The sequence below is a fragment of the Ahaetulla prasina genome, chromosome 2 (assembly GCF_028640845.1).
Source record: "Ahaetulla prasina isolate Xishuangbanna chromosome 2, ASM2864084v1, whole genome shotgun sequence".
Taxonomy (NCBI): domain Eukaryota; kingdom Metazoa; phylum Chordata; class Lepidosauria; order Squamata; family Colubridae; genus Ahaetulla; species Ahaetulla prasina.
Window position 1 is genome coordinate 275,804,378 of NC_080540.1, and position 20,463 is coordinate 275,824,840.

The window sequence follows — 20,463 nt, forward strand, 5'->3', positions numbered from 1 at the left end:
TCCCTGCCAAGCTTCCCAGAGGATTCTCCTGCTGATTCATTGCCATTCATAATCCTTGATATTTGGGGGAGAAAAATGAGGAGAATAAAGAGAAAAATAAAAGTAACAGCTACGGGTCTTTTGTACAGATGGAGGATATTGCATAGGAGAAAAGATGGGAAATGTAAACTTAAGAAATGTAAGGTGCTGGGACAGCAAAAACAAGCTACTGGCACGGGATTTGAATGTTCTGGGATCCCTAATGCCTTTTAAACAAATATATAAAGTATTTCCCAAGAAATATGCGGGCGGTTGCTTGATCGGGTGCAAAGAGACAAATTGGAATTACGTCGAGAAGCCTCAAGACAGGAGATTTAAAGGAGGAGAAGCTACCGAGAGGGGGAGGGCGGATGCGGGGAGAAGGAAGGTGCCCGGCCGGTCTGTATTCTTAGGGAACTGACGGAGGGAATGAGAATAAAGAAAACTTAAAGATGAAAAAGGTTCACGGGGGGTTCGGGCGGCTGGAGCCAGAGGAAGGCGCCCGAACGTACAGGTGAATGAGCCAAGAGAATCAGCTTGAAGAATGCGTGCGGAGGGAGGGACAGAGAGATTCCGACGAGACCGTGACCCGAAGCACTGGGACGGGAAGCAAAGCGGGGCGCGGGGCGGGGGGGTGCGGGAGAAACGATGGCATCACCCTCCCGCCGCCGCTTCCACCCACCGAAGCCCGAATGACTCACCGACTTGCAGGACGTTGTCGACGCAGCCGCCGTCGAGCAAAGCTATGCCCCTGCGGAAGGGCAGGCGGTTCTCGTCGGCCGTGGGGTCTGTCCCGCCCGCGCCGCCGGGCGAGGAGTTGTTGGTCCCCCCGCTTCCGCCGCTGTTGTTGGAGCCGGCGCTGGCGAGAGAGGCGCCGCCGCCGCCGGCGGTACCCGTGGAAGCTACGGAGGCGGCTCCTCCGCCCGAGGAAGCGGCTGAAACGCTGCCGGCGGAGGAATCCTCGGCTGCGGCGCCGGTGTTGAAGGAAGAATACATGCAGATCTCTCTCTCGCTGCGGGGGAAGGACCAGTACACGATGCGGCGCTGCACGGGCTCCGGGATGCGCTCGAACCGTTCCTCCACCCGCTGGAAGGGCCACTTCTCCGCTACCCGCCGCGCCGCGATGTCCAGCAGGGACTCCGGGCTCTGCGTCTTGCCCAATGGCAGCACTCCGAACGCGGCATAAGCCGCGGCGAGGGCAGAGGGGAAAGCGACGGCGGCGGAGGAGGAAGCGGCAGCGGCGGCCGACGAAGGTCCCGCGACGCAAAGTGCCCCGCCGCCGCCGAGGCCGACACCCACGCCGCCGCCGCTGCCGACACCGCCCGCCCGCTGCCCCGGCCTGCAGCCAGCACCATACCCGGGTCTGCAGCAAAGGCGCTTGGCGGGGGTAGGGAGCTGTCCGCGCTCCGCCATGATCGCGCCGCTTCTAAGCAGACAGCGGAAGTGGTTTTACTCTATAAACGGCACCAGGAAGGCAGCGAGAGATTGCCGGAGCGGCAGGTCCCGCCTACCAGCGCTATATACGGGCAAAAGGGGAGGCACCCTTCCGCCTGGGCCACAAAAGGAGGGGAGGAGCAAGGGGCGGGCATATGCAAAACCGAGCGGCCACAAACATAAATAGAACGCGCCCTGCGGCCGTGTGCTCGCCGCGTCAGCTGTGACGGGCTGGCGGCGGCTGTGTTCAAACATGGTAGGGTGGAGATCGGAGCCGGAGGCCTGCGTTCGGCCGATCCCAAAGGGGCGAGGGGGCGGGGTTCCGCGCGCGGGCTCTCTGAAGCACGTACCGAGCGGATAGGGAGGTAAAAGGAGACGCGCCAGGGGCGCGCGAGCGAGAGCGTTACGCGGCGGCGACCACGCCCAAGACTACCTTCTTCTAGTCGGGGGACGGCGCCTCCCTTGGTGGGCGGAGGGGGGAGAGGCGGGGCTCGAGGGGAGGGGCGTGGGGGTCTTCCTCTTGTGGCACCGTTTACGGAAAGAAATGCGAAAGAGGCGGCCTTGGGCAGGCCCGGCGCATTACTCCACCCCGCGGGATCCTCTTCGCCTCTCCCGGGAAAGTCGCGGCCGGGAAGGCGGAATCCGCCCTAGGCGGAGCGGAGGGGAGTGGGGGGGGGGGAAGAGGGCGCAAAAAATCCTCTCTTGTCCGCGCGCCGGGGAAAGACAGTAGCAGCGCTGTCCTCAGCGCGCGGGCTGGGCGTCCGGCCGCTGTCCGTTAGTCTGCGGCGCCGCGCCTGAGCGGAAACGGGAGGTCGATCGAGTGACCAGCGGAGCCCTTAGAGCAAGACTGCAGGCCTTTTCCAGCCTTTTTTTTTTTTTTTAATTTAGTTCTCGGACGGCGATGTTCCTCCCAGGCGTGGATGCGATGAGCCTGAGGAACGCGTTTTTTCCTTAGGTGGATTTCGGGTGGTTTTGAGCTTTGCTGAGGTGGCTGCTTCTGGTTCCGACGCTCCGATGTTTGCCTTGTTGCCCCAACGGTTAGAAGCCTCCCCTCGGAAGAAAAAGGAGGGAGGGTTTTGAGGAACAGGGCTAGAAATGTGAGGGAAAGCTTCTTCACGAAGCCCGCTTCGGTGGTGCCATGGCGTTTCCAAAGAGGGTAGGCGACTTGTTAGCCCGAAGAGAATTTGCCATGCACAAAAGACGAGCGGATCTTTTTCTGCTGATCAAGTTCATTTCATTAAAACGTCTGTGAGAGAGATGTGATAATCTCGGCGGGTGGCAGCATCTGGCTGCCCTCGGCTGATCCTGGATAGTGTTTGGATAGGAGACCGTTGGGAATTTCATGGCTGGTATAGAAAAGAAGACAAGGAACAAAAATCAACTTCTAGAATGTGACCAAGGGCCATCAAACCTTCATGGCTTTAAAGTCAGGCTTCTCTTGAGGGCACTTTAACTTGTTACCTTATGCAGTGAAGGAAAATGAGGTTTTTTAAAAAAAAATTGTTGAAAATAAGCAAAAATGTTTATAATGTGGAAAAAAATGAAGTAGGGTAGAGTGTTTATTTTCCTCTGTCCTATACAAAAAAATTATCAAAACATTGCACTGTATGTATATTGTGCCAAAGACCAACAACTCCCTTATTGCATGAGATTTATAGACTTACATTTTATTTATGCCCCAGTACTAGTTCAGAAGAAGGAAAAATGGAGAAAACTTGTTGGAAAATGACCAAATAAATATTTGTATTTGGTATACAATTAATTCTAATAATTGGACCTGTTTTGTTTCTTCTTTTCATATTGACTGATTTGGTCATTGACTGATTTGATTGACTGACATAAAGTATATCAGGTCGTTGCTGACAGATGTTGATGTATACATATTTGATGTACTTTATGGATCTTATAAGTTTCAGTCAAAGCTTAATCATTTAAGTGCTTGATAGACAAAAGTTTTTTTTGTAACATTATGCATATTCTCTCCAGAAACATCGTAGATGGGTTCTGCTGCTATTTTTTTGAATTTCTGCAGAGTTCTCCAAGGTTTTGGGGTAGCATGATCAATGAGCCACTTTTGCCTTTTGGTTTTGTCTTCTTGTCAGCTGCATTCTTTTTCTTTCATACAGGTAGTTCTTGACTTACAATCAATTGTATGGTGACTGTTCAAAGTTATAACAGCACTTAAAAAGTGACTTACAACCGTCACAGAATCTCCGCAATCATGTGATCAAAATTTGGTCTCGATTGTGGTTGTGACTTCAGATCTACCTACATAAGTTGTTGGTTTTTTTTACATTTTTACATTTTCAGCCACCCAGCATCATTGTGGAGTCAAGCAGCCAAGGAATTGGAATTGTAAAATAGATATTCATCATAAAGACATTGATAAATGAAGTAATGTTTCTTATTCGGTTTCCTGCTTTTTGAGTGTTCTTGTACCAGGGAGAGTATGAGAGATACATCACTGATACATTTTGTTAAATAAAAACTAAATATGAAAATCTGTTTAAAGAATCCTCATCTATATAAAATGCTATTTTAAATCCTTTCTGGATATTAGTAGTATATCAAGTGTACAGTGAAATTACAGTGATATATAGTATAAACTTACTAGTCATACTGCATTGGAATTTCTTATTAGTGCAGTAGAAAAACCAGGGTTTCTCTTCTAACAAATCATTTATAAAGGCTGTTTATTTATTCAATATTACCTTCCCATTTCCTCAAATGGCTTTCATTTTCTTTCTAGTTAGCTGTTTAGATGATACAGGCTGAAAAAATAAAACCAAAATACTGTGTATCTATTTTTGTATCTTTTTCAGACATGATGAATAATGGTCCATTTCTATCACTGACAAATCATTTTAGGCTAAGAATTCTAACAGTAGGTATTCTACTAAGCCTGTTAGCTTTTGATTTAGTTACTAGGGTATATATTGCTGAAAAGATGTAACAAAAAGACATACTATGGGTTTGCATTATGCAAGAAATCCATTTGTACACTGAAAAACGTAGCATATACAGTATATTTACAATACTGGACAGAATGCTACACACACATATTCTTTACATCAATAAAGTTGGCTGGTATACTAAGTCATTGCCGATATATTTTATCTTCCTTTAAGCTTATAGACAGCATGGAGGAAGAAAATAATTTTTAATGAAATATATATGTACTTTAAATATACCATTAGACTGAAAATCTACAGGTATGTTTGTCAATTATTTTAAAATTATTAGCCACCAAGCTCTGAAATGTGAAACTTAACTCCTTTTTGCTTGAGCTTGAAAAACCAAATAAACTTTCCTACATTTCCTAATGTTGGAAACAAGTAAATCTGGATTAAAAATTTGACGCAAGTATGTAATATTTGTTTTTGAGGTGGGTAAGGTGATCTAGTACAATTAATTTAAGAAAATATTAGAAAGTACCTACACCTCTTTAGTTATAAATGTACAATAAGTCTTACACATAAGTTTGTAATAGGCCCGCAGGGAGAAATTATAGTAGCAGCAGTAATATAGTTAATATAATTTTTCCATATTATATAGACAAATAAGGTAACTGAAAAAAGAATAGGCAAGAAACATGAGGCTGAACTCATCTGAGTAGAATGCTATTTAACACTACAGAGAACTATTATCAAAAATTAAGTTGCTCAGTAAATAGTAATTTTGTATAAAGTTAAGTATAAATTAAATTGTCAGAAAAGTATTAGTATTTAATTTCTCAAATTTTAAAAATAATTATACGTAAACGAGTTTTAAATCGGCAAGAATAAATGATGCATGCTTTTCACCTACATTCTTCTTTGTTTTACAAACAACATTGTGTTGTCTTTCCTACCTAATTGTCTGAGACAGCCTGATTATCTCTGCTAGTTGTACTTTTTTTGAGATTACCTTCCCCTTTTGTTTATCTTCACTTGAATGCCTTGAAGATGAATTACTTGATAAGTTAATAATTTATTTCAAAGCAAATATCAGTATTTACCTGTTGAAAAGTGTGTGTTTTAGTAGTTCATTACAACTTCCTGTTCTTAAATTTAAGATATCTTTGATTAAAGTTGATATTGTCTCAATATTAAAAATACATTGTGGAATTCAAGAAAATAAACTGGATCAGATTAAGACAATGAGAAAGTCCCATCTTCAACATTAAAGCTGTGCTAAGAACAATTATTTGATTTTTTTAAATAACTGTTTAAAGAAATCTTATTGAACCTACAAGATTTCCAAACACATTTAGGAATGCTGTCTAATACTATGATCATAACCCTCCATACTCTGGCCTCAGAGTAGCTAACTTCATTATGGCTTCTTTTGCTATGAACTCAGTGCTTTATTTTGTTAGCTGTAATAATGTTTTTAGAATACTTACAAAGGATTTATTTTAGTAGTAAAGCTTGTTTTTAATACACAATACATAGATCAGTGGTAGTCAACCTGGTCCCTACTGCCCACTAGTGGGCGTTCCAGCTTTCATGGTGGGCGGTAGGGGTTTTGTCAGATACTGAAGCACTTTCCTTTTTTTTAATTTAATTGACGTTTTAAAAAATGTTCATAGCATTATTTAAAAACATTTTCATTAGGTTTTCAAAAAAATCCCCGTGACAATTTAAATTTCTGAAAATATACTATTTATATCGCCCACACATAAGTTTAGTTCGTGTTACGTAAGTGAAACTAAATGGTGCTGTAGTGCAACCGCAAACAAAAGAGCCTCTTACCAGAATAGCTCACGCATCTCCCCACACACCTCCCAGCTGTAACAGACAAGCAGAGCTGGTAGCCGGCGCGCCACCCCCCTCCTCCAAACCCAATCCACGATGCGCGAGAGGCATGCGCAGACGATACACAGCACATTACTGTGGAACTGGTGGGCGGTTAGAAAATTTTACTACTAACAGAGATACAAAAATGGGCAGTAGGTATAAAAAGGTTGACTATCCCTGACATAGATGGACAAGTTATTAAAATATTAAAAGTAAACCATTTTTATGGAAAAATAAGTTTTGTTTCCTTATTAAGACTAGACATTATTTTATAATTACCAAAATTATGCTGGTATGAATAGATCTGAAAATCTTGGGGACAACTACCCTTTTTTATAAATGCATATTACCTTAATTTTTAAAGTTAAGGGGTTACAATGGGTCGGACACGACTTTGCAACTAACAACAACAACAACAACAAAATAAGTGTTGTACTTCTGTAACTTGAGCATTCATATTTTCATAATCTATTGTTTGGTAGATAAAATAATTCTTCAATATAAGGGCTGCACTTATTTTTTGCAGAACTAGGTACAGTAATCTTTTAGCAAGTTTATTGCCTGCCAATCAAAGTTTGTATATACTACTTGGAGTATCAAAATTGGAAGGGAGCCTGGAGATGATCTAACGCAGGAGGTGACACGAGGCTGGCTCCGGGGGATTACCAATGCTTCTTTGTTGGAAGGGGTTGTTCCTACTGCACCGGCTGGGGAGTTTGGGAGTGGGAGGCACCGTTTATCGGTGGTTCTCCTATCTCTCTGACCGGTCGCAGACGGTGTTGACGAGGCGCCTCACTTGTGGGGTGCCGCAGGGGTCGATTCTCTCGCCTCTCCTGTTCAACATCTATATGAAGCCGCTGGGTGAGATCATCAGTGGTTTTGGGGTGAGGTACCAACTGTACGCTGATGACATGCAGCTGTACTTTTCCACCCCAGGCCACCTCAACGAAGCCATCGAAGTACTGTCCCGGTGTCTGGAAGCCGTACGGGTCTGGATGGGGAGAAACAGGTTCAAGCTCAATCCCTCCAAGACGGAGTGGCTGTGGATGCCGGCACCCCGGTACAGTCAGCTGCAGCCGCGGCTGACTGTTGGGGGCGAGTCATTGGCCCCGATGGAAAGGGTGCGCAACTTGGGTGTCCTCCTGGATGGACGGTTGTCTTTTGGAGATCACCTGACGACCGTCTCCAGGAAAGCTTTTTATCAGGTTCACCTGATTTGCCAGTTGCGCCCCTTCCTTGACCGGGATCCCTATGCACGGTCACTCATGCTCTTGTTACCTCTCGCTTGGACTACTGCAATGCTCTCTACATGGGGCTCCACTTGAAGAGCACCCGGAGGCTCCAGTTGATTCAGAATGCAGCTGCACGGGTGATAGAGGGAGCCGCTCGTGGCTCCCATGTGACACCACTCCTGCGCAGGCTGCACTGGCTACCTGTGGTCTTTCGGGTGCACTTCAAGGTGCTGATTACTACCTTTAAAGCACTCCATGGCTTAGGGCCGGGTTATCTACGGGACCGCCTACTGCTACCGACTGCCTCCCACCGACCCGTGCACTCTCACAAAGAGACTCGTCAGGGTGCCGTCCGCCAAGCAATGTCGGCTGGCGGCCCCCAGGGGAAGGGCCTTCTCTGTGAGGGCTCCTACCCTCTGGAACGAACTTCCCACAGGACTCCGCCAACTTCCTGACCTTCGAACCTTTCGCCGCGAGCTGAAGACATATTTGTTTATTCGCGCAGGACTGGCATAGGATTTTAGATTTTATATGGTTTTAATTTTTAATGGGTTTTATTGTTTTAAATTTATCTTAACTTGGGCCAAATTGAATAAGTTTTTTAAACAGTATTTTATCTTGTATTTATATTGCTGCTTTGTTTTATCTGGCTGTAAACCGCCCTGAGTCCTTCGGGAGAAGGGTGGTATAAAAATCTAATTAAATAAATAAATAAATAATCTAACCCCATTACCAGTGCAGAATCCACTGCTACAGCATCTCCAGCAGACAACTATCCAACACCTACAGTAAAGGAGAAGGTACCAATTTCTTCCATAACCAAGTATTTCTTCTTATTCAGAAGTACTTTTTGATGTTCAATCAAAATCTACTTTGTAATATAAATCCATTTTTTCCTGTCTTCTGGAAGAACTCTCAACAATTCTGCCCTTTATTTTACTTGCCTTCAAGTATTTGAACACAATTATTATGTCTCCCCACAGTCTTTGCTTCTTGCTAAGCACACCCCACCATCCTATTATAAGTATGGGAATCTGTACAGTAGAAGCAAACATTTTAGGTGACACCTAAAGCTGTGTATCAAGCAATCCTTAGGTAGCTATAGATTGTGAAAGGAGCCTTATTTCTACAAACAGATACCACTTAAATTTAGATGAATAACATAAGTTGGGCTTAACATATGGTCCAACTTAAATAAAAGGGCACCCTATGGTGAAAAGCTTAATGCCACCATGCTAACAAACTGGATAAAATTAAAGCATTTAGTGTTTAAAGAAGACTATATTGGTATTAACCATCTGCTCTGGTTAATGATTAGTGAACAATTTCAATTTAATGTATACTTCTCAGGTAACATTAAGTGGGATCCAAAGAGCCTCTTCTATGCAATTATTGTTTATGAAAGCAATGGAACCTGGTGCTGACAGTTTCCTTTCAATAGATTCGAGCTGGAATAACAATTCTTTTTCAATCTAAAAAAATATGGTTTTAAAAAGTACTTTTTAGTCTTGACTGAGGGTTTGAGTCCACATTTCATGCAATTTTTTGAAATGAAACCCAAGTTAACATAGAAGTGCCTGTTTTGATAAATCCATTAAGGTCACACATTTGTTTTTTATCTGAAGCATCTAGTATCTGTTCTCATGCTGTTATAGTTATCTAGATCAGCATTCTTTGGGAGATGGGAGATGCAGAGAGAAGAAAATACCATTTTAACATCTTCATCCAGTATGAGAAGCAGTCCACAGAGTGCAAGTATAGATTTCAATGAGACAACTGTAAGTTACTCTCTTGTTTAAATAATTCCCTGCGGTAGTCATGCAGTTGGTGAGAATTTTAGCCAAATTAAATATATATTTGAGAATGTATGCTTATGGCTGAGATCATTTTCAAACAGTTCTTTTTAATTCCTTCAAAACTTGTAAAACACTCAAAGCAGCATCTATAGGCAATCTAGTTTAAGAAATCACCAGTTTCCAATTTAAAATATTTTTAAAATACTTCAAATGAAAAGTGAGCTAAAATAGAAAATATGAGGTTCTTTTCTCACAATTAGCCTTGGTAGGAACCTAAATCTTAAGAACTGAAGGCAACTTGCAGTAAATGCAAGTTTTCAGACTGTTGGATGGCTAAAATTCCAGTTCCCTTGTGTATTTTTTTTCAAAAGTGAAACATAATTCTTCATCCTAATTATATATTACATTTACTTAACAACCTAATTTAATTCTACATGGTCAAGAAAATATCCTAATTCTTCTGTTGTATAATCTGATTTTCACTAGCTTCTAATTTTATTAGTCAACTGACAAAGTAGCTTCGAGATTCTTACACTTTTATTTTTTCTCATTATGCCTACCTTTGTTTTATGTAATTGGAAAATATATTTTATGGAACCCCTCAAATTATACAAATTACAGTGATATGAGATATACTATATTGGATACGGAATGTTCATTTCCAATCTCTAAAAGGTTTGGAGTATTAAAAGTCCATTTGATACAGAAATTACAAAAATCATTAAAACAACTAATATCCCAAATTGCCAATCATACAAATCGGTGTTGAATCATACAAATGGGTATTGAAATATATACTGGGTTATTCCAAAGAAGATTGGAGTTCAGTGGAATGATCACTCCCTTATAAGGTCAGAGCTTATAAGGCACTCAAATCTGCAATTTAAATTAATTATTGCAGGTATCTTGGTGGATTATATTAATATCAGTGGTAGGGTAAACCAGGAAATTTTATACAGCAGCATTGATTTCCATCTTGCAAATCAAATTTTGTTTCTAATATACTGACATGATATGAGAAGTATTAATAAATTATTATCAAAAAAGATGCTTAGAATTTAACACAACTACTATACAACATAACTATTATAACAAAATATGCATGAAGCAATTATGAAAATGAAGCAGATTGTTTGTTGGTTTTAATCTTTGGGCTTTTTCTTATTTGAGAAAAAGTTTTATAAGAAGGACAGTAAAAATGCTACCACAGGAAAATGCTGTGAATATAATACATAAGCAAGATGAAATACTAAAATTCATTAAGAAGCTCCCTTAGTAAATGAACATATGCATGAATGTTTTTATGTTAAGTTTAGAAAGATTTTTATAAACCATTATGTGAAGATATCTCAGATAAAGAAGCACATTCTATCTTATCCTTCAGTTCAGAAAATGATGAAATATGTATCTTGTCTTTTTGTGTCATGTTTTTAGAACAACTGTGTGTGTGTGTGAGAGAGAGAGAGAGAGAGAGAGAGAGAGAGAGTATATAGTGGTGTTTTTTTTTTCTTCTGGAAACAATCTGGTCTACCCAAATATGGGAGGGAGCATATTGCTTCCCTTTCGCCTTTCAGCCCCAATCCAGGAGCCTTCACAGGCAGTTGCTTACATGACAAACTATTTTGTGGTAAATTTATATTTACTGACAAAGAAATAAAGGGAGATCTATTTAGCTCTCATCAGTTAGCCATAACCTTCTGGGATTTGAACCTGGGCTTGCTTGCATATTAGGCAGATGTATTAACCTCTAAGCCACAGGTTCTCCTCCTCACTTTGTCAGCTGTACCAGGGAAAAGATTAAGGGTTTTTTTTTAATGAAGTAACCTGGTCTACCCAAATATGGGAGAGAGCATACTGCTTGCCTTTCACCTTTCAGCCTTAATCCAGGAGCCCTCACAGGCGTGGACATTCATTTAAATTATAATCTTTGTCTGGAATTTGTCTTTTGTAATTTCCTGTTAATTTGAAGAAAATGAGTCTGACTTAATCTGTAACAGAATGAACAGAAAGGGAAATCTAAAATAAAGTAATAAAGATTGTAGAATGTATTTATATTCACACACTTGCACACAGGAAAGACACAAATTGATTTCCTTTATTAAAAGATGCACAACACGTGTATGGCAGTTCTATTCAAGCCACAGACCCAATGGATCTTAAAAATTATTCACACAGCACATATGAAAAGAGCACATCCTGAAAGCAAAGGTAATAAAATATATTTTTATTATTCATTAGTTCTTTTTGACTAGGCAATGAAGTATTATTCGATTGGGCAGGAACAAAAATCATTGGCCATGCTAATACCCTCCACAAATGTGAATTTATTGAAACCTGGTATTCTACTAAAGGAGCAATTAACAAGCATATTGATCTAGCCTCCAGCATATGAATATGTAAGAAACCAGGCCATTTGAAAAACCAATCAACAGAACCAATCAGCTGCTCAGAATTGAAATATAGCTCCAAACAAACAACCAATCAACCAACCAACTGACCACAGTGGCACGCAAGACATTTATAAGCTAAGGAGAATAGGACAAGAAAATCCTGCTGATGATACCTAGTCTGGTAATGAAACATTCAAAAACTAAATTGAAACTAAGCTTGAACCACTGCCAAAAAGAGATATTGTTCCTATATTGCAAAAATATTTAGGAAAAAATATTTTGGAAACAGATTTTGTATGCTAAAATAAGTGGATGTATATTGTTGTTGTTGTTAGTTGCGAAGTCGTGTTCGACCCATTGTGACCCCATGGACAACATTCCTCCGGGCCTTCCTATCCTCTACCATCCTCTGGAGTCCATTTAAGCTCATGCCAACTGCTTCAGTGATTCCATCCAGCCACCTCATTCTCTGTCGTCCCGTTCTTCTTTTGCCCTCAATCTTTCCCAGCATTAGGCTCTTCTTCAGTGAGTCTAGTGGATGTAATAATAATAGTAATAATAATAATAATAATAATAACAACAACAACAACAGAATTGGAAGGGAGGAAAGAGTTTTGAATATAGAAGGTTATTGTTTGTTATATGGGTGGCATGCCTATTTATTATATGATAAGAAAGTAGATAAAATATTTAAAAATAATATAATTAGAAATGCATTATTGAGGGTCTGGAAGAAATATCAATATAAATTAGATGGAAAGATTCCAATATGGGCAATCCCGAGACACATGATAGAAAATATAAATATATATCAAAAGATGGAGGTAGTTACCTATAAAGAACTTCTTTGTATGGAAAAGGGGGAATTACAATTAAAATCCAGAGAAAAGATGGGGGAAGAAGGGAAAAATTATACATGGTTCCAATATGGACAATTACAAGCTAGATGGAAATTAGATCAAAAAATAGGTGTTAAGCAAACTGAGGATAATTTGTTAAAACAAATGAGAGATCAAGGCCAACAGCATATTAAGAGGTTGTATAATGTATTAGTAGAAATAGACTCAGAGACTGAATTGGTTAAGGATTGTATGATTAAGTGGGCACAAAATTTTCAGCAACCAATAATGTTGGAAACTTGGGAAAGAATTTGGGTGAGGAATGTTAAATTTACACAAGCGCAAAATATGAGAGAAAATTTTTATAAGATGTTTTATAGATGGCATTTAGACCCCAGAAATTTGTCATGTATGTATCCTAATGTACAGGCTAATTGTTGGAGATGCGATTGTGAAGATGCCACTTATTACCATATATGGTGGACTTGTAAAAAAGTTAAAGCATTTTGGATTAAAGTATGGTGGATCATGCAGAATATTTTGAAAAGAAGATTAAGTTTACTCCAGTTCTTTCTACTAGGAATAATTATGTATTGTAAAGCTATAGAGACTAAATTGATTTTGAACTTAATAACAGCCGCAAGACTTTTGATTGCTCAATATTGGAAGAAACAAGAATTACCTACAATTGAAGAATGGACACTCAAAGTATCAAATCTGGGAGAAATGGCAAAATTTCTGCTTACTTGAAAGACTATACACAAGAAAAATATATTTTAGAATGGAAAATGTGGATTGATTATATTCAAAATAAGTATCAGATAAAAAAATATCGAATAGCATATGAGTAAATTTAGGAAATATTTTGTATTAGATATATTTCTGAAGGAGAGGGGAATTGAGAGTGTGATTATGTGTGGAGTGACTAGAGATTATAATTTAGGAATTATTTTGGATTATGATTGTTAGTTTTGATATCCTGCATTTTGTTCTGGGAAGTCGGGAGGGGGTAAGGGGGAGGGGAATTGGGTGGTTGAGGGTAGAGGATGGAGTGATGGTGATGGTTAATGTACAGGGATTATTGAAGATGTATAAATATAATTAATGTAGGGTCGGGTCTGCCCAGTTACCATTTTAGAACGGTGGGGAGGGAGAAAAGAGGAGAGAGTAGGAGGTAGGAAAGAGGAGAAGAGGAAGGAAGAGGGGTAGAAGAGGGAGAAGGAAGGTGGAGGGTGGAGGGAGGAGAGGATGTAGATAAGAGAAGGAGAGGAAGGTCTGGAAAGTAGAAGGTAGAAGAGGGAAGAGTGTTAAAAAGGGGGGTGGTGACTGGGCAAGCCCGACTAATTGTATATAACTGTACATTGGATGAGCTGTTTGATATGACTAAAAATAAAACTTTTTTATGAAAAAAAAAAGTTGGAAGGGACCTTGGAGGCCTTCTAGTCCAACACCCTGCCCAGGCAGGCAACCCTACACCATCTCAGACAGATGGTTATCCAACATCATCTTAAAAAGAAATGTATAGAAAGTAAAAATTGTTTTAGCGCAGGCGAAAATAACATTTTTTGGGCAGTGCCATTTTTGAAGTTTTATCCTGCTGCAATTACCAGAATATGGCAGGTAAACTTACAAAATAATTGTTATGCTAGACTGCTATGGAAAATGGATACCATAATAGTATAGCTGATTATGAACCATTCATTTAGCAGAAAGTAGATAAACACATAAGAGAGGCTCCCATGGTTTGTAGGGTCTTTATGAGGTCACAAGACATTGCTGAAAATAAACAATAGTATTGATTGATACTTGTAACCTAGCAGGAAAAATTGCTTGTGCCTATATTTACAAATTAAATATATTATGTTTTTCAACTCATAATTTGGCTGTTATTTATTCAATTTTTATAGCCCCTTATTCAACCAAATGACTAGGTGACTTACAATTCTAAAATTCTAAAACAAAACAATTTATAAAAACATTAAAACAATACAAACACTCACAAAAGATATTATACATTTTTCAACATGATTCCACTTTTTTCATTACATAAGGTGTATTGACTATTGAAATACTAATGCATCCACTACCAAAAGGGTTCTTTGCCTTCAGTTAGATATGCTTGCATTCACAATCTACCATATCAGTATGTAAAATATTTGCCTTCTGCTCTTTCTCTGGCCCAAACCTTGTGTGATTTACTTCTAAACCCCTATACTGAGAACTTGATTTGGAAATCTGAGGTTCCAGCTGTACTAAAAAAAACAACAACAGTTGTATAACATCACACAAGTTTGTTTCTTGACTTTGAATATACTTCTGTAAATTTGGGGCCTTGTTGATTCATAGGCCTGATACTCAGTATCGTCTTCTGTTCCTAGCAATTTTTATTCTTAATTTTAACATAATTTAATTATATAACACATAGCTCTCTGTAGATTAGTTTTATCACATCACATTTGTTCCAGTTTGTTATCCTTTTTGGCTTTCTATAACTGCATTAAAAAACTCTTTCCTTCAATAGACCTCACCCTATTATTTATACTTGGCAATAGATTTTAGCTGTCATTGGCAATTCACTACTCATTTGTGATTATATAACCAGTTTTAATGAAAAACTATTTCTATGATCCATGTAGGAAAGGGGATATTAAAAATAATTATATTTGGAATATTTAAAACTCCTTTATCATTATAAATGTAGTACAAATTAGTTGTTTTTTTCTATCTTGTCATTCTTTCCTACTTTCTTTTCTGATAACATTTCTTAAAAATTAAATAATTTGTGAGAAACCAGAAAAAGTTTAGGGGGAGCAAAGCAGCACACAGAAAAGCACTGGTAAACCAGCTTTGGAAGCCATATTAGGCCGGAAGCTTCTGTGCTGCCACCTGCTCAGTTTGTCTTACCTTTTCTGTCATAATCCACTTAAAAGGAAGATCAAGAATAAGCTGGAACATTTTGTCCACTATAAATTATCTGCATTTTTACCTAGGCATTTTTGGGAATTTAATAATCTGTGCAGAAAATTAACTTGAGAATAGGTAAAGATTGTGCTAAATAAGCAAAAATAATAGTTTGTTATATTCATTGCCGCCTCCTTTCTTTTTCTCATCTAAATTCCTCATTGGTCCTTTCCAATAATTGTTCCATGTTTATTATTGTGCTGGTTTTTACCATTTTCTCCACTGTTTTTCTTCTTTAAATTTCCTTTGTACTTCTGCAAAACCTCCAGTTGCCTTTATGCCTTCCTTGTGCATTCAGAAGATGACTTGGCCACAATGGTAAGGGCAATGGTAGCCTAAACATTGGAAATTAAGGGAATAATGACAAAGTGATTTCTTTAAAAGAAGAAAGGCAAGCATAAACTGAAAGTAAAATACATTTTCTTTGCTTAATTTGTGAATTATACTAATGTGATGAGAACATACTTAAATGCTTGTTTTCTCCCTATTCATCAGAAAGGCAGAGTCTGCTGTATAATGCCTGGTTTAATGAAGAACTGAATGCAGTTCCAGTTTGGATCAAAGGGTTTACATGAAACTAAGGAGTCCAAAGAGTTCTTGTTACTGATGGACAGTATGGTGCTCAAGTTCTGTTGTATTGTTTAATGGCAAGCATTAGTATTAAACGCCTTCTTCCAGGTCATTGATTAGAAGCATTACACCACAGATTAATAAATCAAAGTAAAAACCTAAGAGTATTTATTATATTAATAATAAAATGACTATGTCTTCTGCAACAGACTACCCACTTAGAAAATCTAGGAAGTTCATTTTGCCTCTAGGAAAGCTGAACTGCCTTGTTAACAAGTAAAATAGCATTTTTAGTCACAGTGCTTTACTACATCGTTACACAAGAGTGAATTCAAGTATGAATGTTTTGTCCTGGAGCTCTGAATTTTAGACGCGGAGTCATTAAGATAAATTGAATGGACCTGAAGACTCTTCCTTCAACTTTTTCTCTAAATCAGTCTCCCTGGAAAAGGTGGACATTATATATAAATTGTGTGTATGTGAATCTTCACAGATAATCTGCAGTAATTGCTAGAATTTATGTATCATCCAAGGTGGCCCAGGTAACTTCCATCCAAATTATCTCTTAATATTGTACCCCATCCATCCAATCAACCAAGATCAGTTTATGTTCAATAAACCTTTTATTCCATTGTAAAAAGGTTAATGGTCAATTTATGGTACAGTTGCTGGAAATTGCATATGAGAACTCCTGAAATTGTGGAATCTGAGCACCAATTAGTGAAGCAGATTTCCTAACTACAATGGCGGATTTATTTAAGGAAATGCCTTCTTGGGAGACGCAAAGCTTCCCAGGAGAAGAACCACAATGCATTTACTTCATGCATGCATGCCTGAGAACAAAGGCAGAAGGAAGTGACATGAAATTAACAATATCTTAGACAAAGAGCAAGCAGAGTGACAAAGAGAAGGAGGTAGTAAATTCTTAACTATTTACACCCACTGCCCCCTTGTGGTCAGTAGATTATGACATGTTGAAGTGTCAATGCCATTGAAATCACACTTCGAACAATAGCAGATGTTTAGGTGCACCAACGCAAGGGACATCATCTTTTTTTCCAAAAGAACCTATGAAATACTTGAGTCAGTAGCAGAGTCACAGTTCCCCCCCCCCTATCTGCCACACTCCAGAACACCCTGAGGAAGAATATGATGCAATAGCTACTAGAATTGACTTGCTTACCCAATAGTTGACTCCCCAAATAATCAAACTCTAGACAAGGCGGATTGACTGCATGCCTTATTTCCTGCATGGCCGACATACTCCTACATTTTGCTAAGTTTGCTCAGATGCAGCACTGCTGTTTCTCAGCTGGTTGATACAAGTTACACTGCAGGCATTGCCATTCCTATCAAAATTCGCAAGCTACTGCATTCAGGTATGGCTCTATTCCATCTCATTGTGAGTGTGGTCAGTTCTATATTGGAAAGATCATTTTTAGCTTTTTAAGGATAGCCCTAGTTTTTCTGGGTATGGAAGTACACTTTACTGCAGCATTTCAAACATTAAAAATAAGATTTATTTGGCAGATTCTACCCATCCTATGTATAGCTGACCAGGAGGGTGGGAATCTTTTCCCACCTACGTACAAATGATCGTCCATGTAGCTTATTGGTGGCATGAGTCACATGATCTTCAAATTCAAGATTCACAAATGGATTCAACCTATTAATCTCCCTAAAGATGGGAGTCCCTTCCATTTTTGCAAGGTCAGGAAGAGGAGAAATAAAGAAAAAATGGTAACCCGGGACTGATTTTGTTTTGCCCCATTACAAGCAGTGGATGTGCAAAACAGAAGCTCTTCTATTTTCATTAAAAACACATTATTTTCCTATTTCTCTCTCTCTCTCTATTTCTCAAGAGAATAATTAGAAAGACAGCATTTTAAAAAAAATAAAGAATAAGTCTGAAAACCTTTTTGCTCCTTATCTAGCCAATGAATCTACCCTCTGACTGAAAGGAGATCCTATGGCAAATATGGAGACTTCCATTCTGGATTCTAAACATTTTACGATAACCCTGTAAATCAAACGAAACTGTTATTACAGTCACAAGGTGCTTTCCATAAACTCCTTACTACATATAGATACTAGCATCGCTGAACATTGGAAAATGGCAACATGCTTTTTATCTGCAAGAGTTTCTATAGGGAATTGGCTTTTCAGCGAGAGTGAGAGTAGAGACATACGCAGTCTGGTTTCTCAATGGCATCGCTACTGGTGAAGCCTCTGGCTCTTTTTTATAGGAGACGTTAACACAAATGTTATACTGTAGTAGTAGCAGTAATAGCAAATTTCGGTCATCTCCTCTGCAAGACGAATCCATGCAGATATACTGTATTTGGATTTATATACTACACACAATGAAGTAGAACTGCAAGAACCCCTAAAAGCTTGGAACTGACATCCATAACTATTCGTTGCATATTGCTGATTGTGTGATATTGAATGGTTTTATTTTGAATTCAAATATAAAATTATCAACTGTGAGCATTGTATTTGCATGATCAGAACATGGTAAAGGGTGAAGATGATATCAACAGAAAAAGTTCTCGAGAGAATTATGATTGTGTTTTATTTGAAATAAGTTTGCAAGAATTGTGTATCATCACATTACTATACTTTTCCTTGGTGGCAATTCTGTCTTAGTTAAACATTCATTTTAAAGCTGTTTAAATCTTATGCAACTTGCCTGTAGGACTTGAGCTGTATACTAGTGCCATTTCCCAACATTAATAAATATCAGCTGTAGGAAGTTAGCAACCACCCCTCTCCTAGGAAAATGAAATATTCTAGGAAATGTTAAAAAGGCAGAATATTATATTTTCCCTAAAGGAGAAACATGTTTCTAAAGACAAACTCAGAGCCTCAGCTCCCTGTTCCCCCAGCAGATATTTTGGTGCCAACCTATCTACAAGATGAAGGGTGGGCCAGCTTATCTACAAAACAAAAGACATGGCCCTCAGGACATGATAGGCTTAGCCCTCACTCATGATCCAAACCAGACAAAGCCATTAAGCCATAATAGGAATTGCCCAAAGCCCCTTCATTACATCATCACCCAGCAAGAGTCAGCCAGGCCTAGGACTGAAGACCATCTACAAAGTTATCCCTGCATGGCCCCATGGGAGTCTGACAACCAATCAGAGTACATTTTTTACACAGACACAGGAACAGGAAGCTCCAAAACAGGTCCCAACAGGGTATAAATCTCTCTCCCTCTCTCACCCATGTGCTTTTTTTTTTTGCCTAGGACCTCAAACATGTGGTCCTATCCACCACTAAACCATCTTTCCAATCAGTCTCCATGTTTCCAGTGTCTTTCTTCCCACTTGGAACTGAATCTAGATGGGCATTTCTTCCAACACAGCCATGATGCATCACTTTTAATGCATTCCCACACTAATTATACAATATACTTATACTGATATCACATTTGGCTTAGACAGGCAAAAAAATAGGTGGGAAACAAAGGTACGGTATGTATGATCTTCATAACATGTATATCCAAGAGATAATTACTTGTTTGGATTGTGATGGGAACGAACGCAGTCAGCTCACTGAGAGTGCCTCTTACTCATCTATAATTTGTATTTTGTATACCTGTTACCACCCTAGGACTATGCTTTCTCTACACCGTTTCTCTGAGAGAAACTGGACAGACATGAGTCTTGTGGCAGCTAGAAACAAGAGAACCCTGATGCTTCTATCTGGTTGTTGTGTACTTTATAGTTTTCCTTCCTGCCTGTCCTGCAGTGTGACATAAACAAAGGAGTTGCTCTTGCAGCAACTGAGCAGAACTTGGAAACCACAGTCCAAATATCGTGTTTGCAACCAAATTCTTGAGTCTTCAAAATACTTTTGGCAGCTATTCAGTCCCTCCATTTCCTTGAACTCAACAGTTCTTTATTTAGCTGTTTCTTGGCAACATGGTACTTAAGGATAAGTCAGTCAGGATAATACTCTGGGGTGAAACTCATCTTCCAAGTATTTGTGATAAGCTAGCAATTTACTGTAGTTTCTTTGTATTCCCTCTATTCTGAAATGATGTAAATATACTTTACTTGAATCTGTTGGTTCTTTTTTATCTCAAAAAAATATATAACACTTTTTACAGTCATTTTGTCCTCCATGTTATCTGTGTTTCATTATACGAAGCATAAAGCTATTCAAGCTTTGCCTCATTATTCTTTAATGCCCTCTTGAATCATAATTGGGAAAGTTCGAATACCTTACATTTGATTTCTTGTTTATGTTATTGATTTTTGGAATAGTAACCTGTTCAATATTAGGGAAGTGATAACCAAGATTTTTTCTTCCATAAAATACTTTTTATGCTTCACTCTACTTAAAAAAAAAAAGAATGTACGGTTAATATCACAACTCTGGAAAAATGCATTTGGGATTCATTAGAAGTATATGTATAAAATCAAGTTTATCTCAGA

At 39.1% G+C, this 20,463-nt stretch overlaps 1 protein-coding gene and 1 long non-coding RNA gene across 2 annotated transcripts in view; both read right to left on the reverse strand.

Moving 5' to 3' along the window:
* The window catches only part of ZSWIM6 (zinc finger SWIM-type containing 6), a 120,478-nt gene extending 119,043 nt beyond the window's left edge, over nt 1-1,435 (reverse strand). Inside the window, exon 1 of the mRNA XM_058170041.1 lies at nt 720-1,435. Coding sequence (XP_058026024.1) covers nt 720-1,431 — 712 coding nt within the window. The 5' untranslated portion in view covers nt 1,432-1,435. The remainder of the gene's footprint in view (nt 1-719) is intronic.
* A 598-nt stretch (nt 1,436-2,033) lies between these two features.
* Nucleotides 2,034-20,463, reverse strand: part of LOC131191519 (uncharacterized) — a 58,348-nt gene continuing 39,918 nt past the window's right edge. Inside the window, exons 2-3 of the long non-coding RNA XR_009153524.1 lie at nt 15,660-15,783; nt 2,034-12,179 (exon numbers count right to left, since the gene is read on the reverse strand). This is a non-coding gene — a long non-coding RNA (uncharacterized LOC131191519). The remainder of the gene's footprint in view (nt 12,180-15,659; nt 15,784-20,463) is intronic.